This window comes from Orycteropus afer, unplaced genomic scaffold, assembly GCF_000298275.1.
Source record: "Orycteropus afer afer isolate SDZICR_OR568_19922 unplaced genomic scaffold, OryAfe1.0 scaffold00007, whole genome shotgun sequence".
NCBI lineage: Eukaryota > Metazoa > Chordata > Mammalia > Tubulidentata > Orycteropodidae > Orycteropus > Orycteropus afer.
The window spans coordinates 11,839,018-11,846,702 of NW_006921594.1; the positions used below are offsets into that span (position 1 = coordinate 11,839,018).

The 7,685-nt window shown below is 41.0% G+C and overlaps 1 protein-coding gene across 1 annotated transcript in view; it reads left to right on the top strand.

The window, feature by feature from the left end:
- SLC26A3 (solute carrier family 26 member 3) overlaps positions 1-7,685 on the top strand; it is a 43,425-nt gene that overhangs the window by 14,644 nt on the left and 21,096 nt on the right. Inside the window, exons 8-11 of the mRNA XM_007944374.2 lie at positions 100-247; positions 941-1,054; positions 1,158-1,235; positions 6,974-7,069. Coding sequence (XP_007942565.1) covers positions 100-247; positions 941-1,054; positions 1,158-1,235; positions 6,974-7,069 — 436 coding nt within the window. The remainder of the gene's footprint in view (positions 1-99; positions 248-940; positions 1,055-1,157; positions 1,236-6,973; positions 7,070-7,685) is intronic.

The following is a 7,685-nucleotide window of genomic DNA, read 5'->3' on the forward strand; positions in this document are numbered from 1 at the left end:
AGTAAGATTGAGTTTGGACAATTCTTAAGACCAAATAGGTGCCATTGAAGAATGATAAGCAGGCTGGTGACATTCACGCTTGTTTCATTTCTGTTTTAGATTTCAGTTTCCCATTGCACCTAATGTGACGATTTTTCAAGAGACCATAGGTGATGGCTTTGCCATTGCAATCGTTGGCTTCGCAGTGGCCTTTTCAGTTGCCAGTGTCTATTCCCTCAAGTATGATTATCCAATTGATGGCAATCAGGTAAGTATACAACCTGCATTGGCTCTTTTTTGGTTCTCTAGTGCTGCTATAACAGACATAAAACAAGTAGATGACTATAACAAACAGGACTTATTCTCTTACAATTTATGAGTCTAGAAGTCCAAGTTCAAAGTAGTGGCTCTAGGGACTGGTTGGAGGCCCCTCAACCTTGAGCTTCAGCTCTGCCTCCTGTTTCAGGCCTACTAGAGCTGGAGGCTTTCTCTGACTCATGCAGCTGCTGAGGCCAACTAACCCAAGATCAACAAGTAAAATGGCACAGTCCCAAGATTAGTAAGCAACATGGCAGGCCGCTAGTTCAAGTTTAGAAACAGTCACAAGATCGGCAGGCAACATGGTGGGCCATGATGGCTGAGCCAAATGCAAGATCTAGATATACCAAGAAACTCAAGACTTTCTCAAAGCATCTCCTCATATACTGGAAGCAGGCCACATCCCAAAGGCAACTAATTAGCTGCTCACAACAGATTCCACCATGGAGTTGATTACACCACATTCAGTCTCATCATGGGGAATAATTGCATCCAGCTATCCAGCCACACAAAACCACTGCCCAGTCAAGTTAACACACAATCTTAACTACCACAGTTCTCGTCAGGCAACTTTAAGTAATGTTTTGTGTACATAATAGTAATGGTGCCAGTTCTAAAAGTCATCTCTTTGTTCTCTTGTCAGGAGTTAATAGCCTTTGGATTGGGTAACTTATTCAGTGGATTCTTCAAAGGATTTGCATCAAGTACTGCTCTCTCCAGATCAGGAGTTCAGGAGAGTACAGGAGGCAAAACACAGGTACTTCGAGATGTTTGCTGTGTAAGCCATGTTAGCATTAGTAACTGGGCAGTCTGAGCCAGGGAAACACTATGTGTGACAAGAATAATTGTTGTCTTCACAGATTGCCGGGCTTCTCTCTGCCATCATCGTATTGATTGTCATCGTTGCCATTGGATTTCTCCTGGAGCCACTACAAAAAGTAACACTCTTCTCTTTTTGGATAACATCTCTCTCCTTTGGGTAATGAATCAAGGACCCTGATTCTTAAACTGTGGAAACTATTTGCCATTGATCCAGTTGACTCTGAATCATGGAGGCTTCATGTGTGTCAGAGTAGTACCATGCTCCATAGGGTTTTCAATGGCTGATTTTTTGGAAGTAGACCACCAGACCTCTCTTCTGAGCTGCCTGGGGGTAGACTTGAACCTCCCACCTTTCAGTTAGCAGCCACATACATGCTAACCATTTGTACCATCCAAGGACTCCCCAAACTCTGGAAACACAAACTAAACTAGGAAAAATGAGGTAACTACAATCCTCAAGTACTCTTCTTAGTCAATAACCTATGGGCCAAAAATATTTGTTTACTCCTTGGCAGCATTTTATGAATGTCAGGAATGCAGATGCCCAAACTACCTTATCTACTCTACTCTTCGCATGTTCGTAGCCCCAAATATAATTAATGTTTCAAAAGAAGGCATGCTGGCACTGTAGGATTGACTGAAGTGAAGATTTTCCTAACGGTTGAGGTAATCAAGTTCTCTATCTAATTCAGGGAATGGTGCTACCAGCCACACAACCCACCCTTAGGAATACGCCCTCCAGCTCCCATAGCTTGGTTTAACGCCAAGACCAAAACTGTCAGATTGCAAGAGGGACGTACACAGTCTGATTTCCTGCCCAGACATGAACCACACACCTTCCCCTTCATATTCCTCTGTCCATCTCTCCCAAACTATAATTTTTCAGGATTTGGTCTAATGCTTTATAAACTTCTGCAGCATGCACATCAAAAAAAAAAAAAAAAAACAGCAAAGCCTGTTAAGCATAGGCCACCTAGGAAACCAACCAAACCCATTGCCATTGAGTCAATTCCAACTCAGGGCGATGGGCACCGTTGGGTGGAGGTGGGTTTGAACCTCCAACCTTTAGGTTAGTAGTCCAGTACAGATAATTTGGACCACCAGGGACTCCTTTAGGAAGCCAGACAATGGTAAATACATTGTCAAAGTGTGGTTTTGGTATGATTTTGAGGTGGTTCACAGAGCACCAGCTCTTGAGTCCTGGAGACCTAGTTTGAATCCTGCCCAAATTTGCTTTGGAGCAAATTACTTAACTTCCCTGAACCTCAGGTTCCCCATTTATAAAATGAGGGGTAGTGATGGGGATAGTATTCACCTCACAAAGTTGCTATGAACATTAAGTGAAAGAATTCACATGAAGTACTCACCCAGGGCCTGGCCCAGGATAAGCACTTGGTAAATTATAGCCATTATTGTTAGTACCATTATTATCGTTATGCAAATATCTATTCCAATTCTGTCTACAAAGGATGGAGAGATATGATCCAACCCACCAATGTCCATTGATAGCTCTCTAGGCCTTCTTTCCTGGTGGGCTAGTAACTGAAATATGAACTTGGTCCCAGGTTTCTGGCCTCCCAGTGTGGTCACTCCAAAAGAACTTCATTGGCCGAATTGATCTTCAAGTGTGGTAGAGTTCTTTTTTTCGAAAAAGGTGTGCTCACCATACATTGAATTTCTGAATTCAAAATGAATGGCATTAAAGGAGTCAAGAAATCTCCACCAGTGGAATAGAAGAAAGTGTACTGCAATCAACATGAATGCATACACACTCACCCTTACATGGAGCAGAATTATGGTCTGATGTCTTCTTCCCATGGTGCATTTGTATGCTACCTAAGCCATATCCATTGAAAGAAATGCAAAAATCGGTTACCATTTTATTTCCTAGCTCCCTTCTAAATAAGTCACACCTGAGGACACTGTCCGTGATGTTAATCAAAACCTCTTCTATAAAAGATCCATAAGATAAGCTCTTGTGAGACCATTGTGTCAGAAATGTCTTTGTTTCTACTAAGTAGCTAGTTTGCTTCACCTTATCATCGAAGGGCAGCATAGCCCAAAATGATAGCTAATTAGAATGTTTGTTGAGTGCTTACCAAGCATCAGCAGAGTTCTGAGCACATCATATGTATTTAATCCTTTACATCAATTGCAGAATGCATCACAGGTTCCTGATAAAATTGTTCCCCTTTTCCTTTCTATAAGGAGCTCTGGTGGCACAGGGTTTAAAGCCATTTGGCTGCTAATCAAAAGGTTGGTGGTCAACCCCTCCGCCCCCCAGCTGCTCTGCGAAGACAGAGGAAACAGTCTGTTTCCATAAAGATTTACAGCCTCGGAAACACTATGGGGCAGTTCTATTCTGACCTACAGGGTCGATATGAGTTGGAACCAACTCAATGACAGTGAGTTTGGTTTGGTTTCCTTTCTATGGTTTCTCAATGCTCTGTAATCCTTATTTAAAAGAAAAAAAAATTCTGTTGTGTTTTGTTGCAAATTGTTTTCAGTTATTTTTCTATGGAGTACTGGCCAAGTAGGAAATAATGCTGAATGAAAAGAAAAAATGATGTGTTTCTTCTAACAGGTGGCATTTGACATGTTTTATATGGATAGTAAAGGGGATGCTTATTGTCTGAGAGGTTAAAAATACTAATTTTTAACTATGGGTTTGTCAGTTGCAATTTCTTTTTATTCTTTTTTTTTTTTTTTAACTTTTTATTTTGCAGTAATTGTAGACTCACAGGGAGTTGCAAAAATAGTACACTCAGCTTCCTTTAATGATACTATCTTAATCTATTGTCATGGAATCAATTCCAATTCTAAAGGAGGTAGAATTGCCCATAGGATTTTCAAGGCTATAATTTTTATGGAAAGGAGCTCTGGTGGGGTAGTGGTTAAGGCATATGGCTGCTAACCCAAACGTCAGTGGTTTAAACCTACCAGCTGCTTCATGCAAGAAAGATGAAGCAGTCTTCTTCCATAAAGATTTACAGCCTTGGAAACCCAAAGGGGGTCGCTGTGAGTTGGAATCAACTTGAAAGCAGTGAGTTTGGTTTTGGTTTGGAATCTTTTTGAAGGCAGACTGCCACATCTTTCTCACCATCACACAAATGGTGGGTACTATCTTATATAGTTATAAAAAACAAACTTGTTGTCATTGATTCCAACTCATGGAAACCTCACATGTTTTCAGAGTAGAACTGCACTCCATAGGGTTTTCAGTGGCTGTGATATTTCAGAAGTAGATTCCCAGATGTTTCTTCTGAGGCACCTCTGGGTGAATTCAAATCCCCAACCTTTCTGTTAGTAGCCGAGTGCTTAATGATTCATGCCACAGAACCATTATACAGTACAAAGTTCAAAAGCCAGAACCTGTGTGAGGTGAAAACCTGTCAGAGAAGGAAAACTCAAATATTTTCCACTAAAACAAGCAATAGAAAAGTGATAAGACCCCACCCTGTCAAAGGAAGAAAACTGTGAGACCCAGAAAAACAAGGCAGACTCGTCGAGTTCTGGCTCTCACAGGTTTCCCTGTACAGCTATAGCACCATACTGAAAACAAGACATTAATATTGGAACAGTACTATTAACTAGACTACAGACCTTATTCAATTTTCACCATTTTTTAACCAGCATTCATTTGTGCGCCATTTCTTTTTTAAAGTCACTACAAACCAAAAGGGAGCTCCGGTAGTGTAGTGCCTAAGGCACTTGATTGCTAACCAGAAGGCTGACAGTTCAAACCCACCAGCCACTCCTCGGAAGGAAGGTTGGGCAATCTACTTCCGTAGTAATACCACCTCAGAAACCCAAGGAGGGGTCGCTATGAGTCAAGTCTGACTGGATGGCACATAACAACAACAGCAAAAACCTAAACCAAAACTCATTACCGTCAAGTCAATTCTGACTCCTAGCAATCCTATAGGACAAAGTAGAAATGTCCCATAGGGTTTCCAAGGCTGTAAATCTTTACAGAAGCAAACTGCCATATGTGTCTACTGTAGACCGGTTGGCAGATTTGAACCATTGACCTTTTTGTTAGCAGCTTAATTACTGATCCCCCAGGGTTCCACAAACTCACTTAAGATAGTATTTTCTTTGAAACAGTGAGTTTCGAAACAATGATAGTATTTCATTCTCACAATGAGTAAAACTGTTAACTCGTTATAAAATTATAAAAGTTACTTATGAAAACCAAAAAGACTTCAATCAGTTAAAACCATCCTAGAGATATGAATATAGAAACTGTGTTTGCTTTTTCTTTGTAAACTGCTTTTATGGTATAAAAGTGGTCACTATACAAATTCCAGAGTCCATTCAGAATGGAACAGCTTGAATTGGAGGACATATTTCTACAACTGTGTTAAAATCTAAATAAGGAAGAGAGTATACTTAGCTATTCAGCATTTGCCATCCTAACTACTCCTGCAAAACAGATGGTTTGGCATGTGAAGAGTCAGAAATCCAGAATGCTGCTATGGCAGAGCTGAGTTTACCACTCAGACTACCACTCAGCTGAACCCACCATTCAATGGTGCCAGTATTAGGACTTCTTAGAAGAGCCTGTGTTCCTGAGGGGTTAAAATGGCTTGGGAAATATGAGCTCATTCTCTCATCCATTAAATAATTATCAAGCCCCTCCTATGTGCATTTGGAAGGAGCCCTGGTGGTGCACTCATCGACCCCTCAGCTACTAACTGAAAGTTCTGCAGTTCCAGCTGCTCCAGGGGAAGACCTGGCCATCTGCTGCTGTAAAGATTACAGCCTAGGAAACCCTATGGGGGCAGTTCTACTCTGTCCTGTGAGGTCACTATGCATCAGCACTGACTTGAGGACACACAATAGCATGTGCATTTGGGAGCCTTTGGGTGGTACAAACAATGAAGCTCATGACTACCAGCTGAAAGGCTGATGGTTCCAACCCACCCAAAGGCACCTGAAAGACAAGCCTGCTGATCTTCCAAAAGGTCACAGCCTGGAAAACCCGATGGAGCAGTTCTACTCCGCACACCCGGGCTTGCCATGAGTTGGGATGGATTCAATGGTAACTGACAACAGCAATACATATGCATTTGGGACTCCCTGGATGTTGAAAACAGTTAAGTGCTGCACTGTAAACCAAAAGGTTGGTCACTCAAACCCACCCAGAGGGGCCGTGCAAGGAAGGCGTAGTGATCTGCTTCCAACAGCCCTGAAACCCTATAGAAACGGTTCCACTGTGCGCAAACACATGGGATCACCATGAGTTGGAATCAATTCAACAGCAACTGGCTTTGGGGTGTTTTGGTTTTCTTTTTTTAATCGGCATTTGATCATGGTAGGTTCCAGGGATATAACAGGGAACAACATAGTTTATGCTGTCCCAGAGAGTCTGCATCAAATGTTTGTTAATCTCTCTGTGATCTTTAGCTTCCTCTTCCAAAATGGCACTATTCCTGCTCATCATCAAATGTTTGAATTTAGATCCCAACTCCAACCTCCTCAAGTTATTTTTTTACAGAGAGTGAACTTCTGCCCCCACCTCCAAAAACACAGACACACATTAGACTGTCTGAGCTTGGTAAGATCTGCCATCCTCTGTCACAAGAGAATGGTGCGTAAGTGTCATCCATGGCATAAACCACAAAGGACAGTTCAGCCACCATCACTATGTCTGGAACAAAGCTATGACGGGACAGGTCAGAGTCCCAGCTCTCCAGTGTCTTGCTTGGCCTCTGCACACAGGAAAAGGGTGTATCCTTTGATATACTCTGAGGCCCTTTAAAGGACTCACTTATCTACAACCTTCACCTTTGCTTCTATATGGTTTATTTGATTAACTTAAAGTATATTGGGTGTTTATGTTTTTTAACAGTCTGTCCTTGCAGCGTTAGCGCTTGGAAATTTAAAGGGAATGCTGATGCAGTTTGCTGAAATAGGAAGATTGTGGAGAAAAGATAAATATGATTGCGTAAGTAGACACCACAGTATTTTGAAGGGATGAATCAGGGTAGCATTTGAATGCTGATTTAAAATGCATGTTAATATTTGTATGCCAATTGAAATTTCATTCTTCTGTCCATTCCAAGCAATCTGTTTCAATTGCTGGCTCTCTTTAAACAATGTATTTCTAAGGATCATTCTCTGGGATTTCAATCTAAAAATACTGGCTACTTGCAAATACAGAACTTTCTTAGACATGTCCTAAAGTTCTTGCAGTCATTCCGAATACCACAAAAACTCTCTGAATTTTGGGATACACATTACTCCCATTCTTCATTACATAGTATGTTAGTTTCTAAGGATCTGTAAAGAACTTGAATTCAAAACATTCATTTTTGGAAATATTTTACAGAGGTTATCCCTTGATCTCAGCATGCTTTGCTATGAGAAACAGGGTCAGAGTCTGTGGCATAAAAATGCTGTTAACACATCCGATGGTACTTAACAAGCATAAAGTAATGTGTTACACTTGCTTTACTTTTGTTCCCAATAGTTAATTGTTGGTAATTTGAATATCCTTTTGGAATGTAAATTTTTTAAAAAAATCTTATTGTGATTTGAGTGAAAGTTTGCAGAGCAAATTT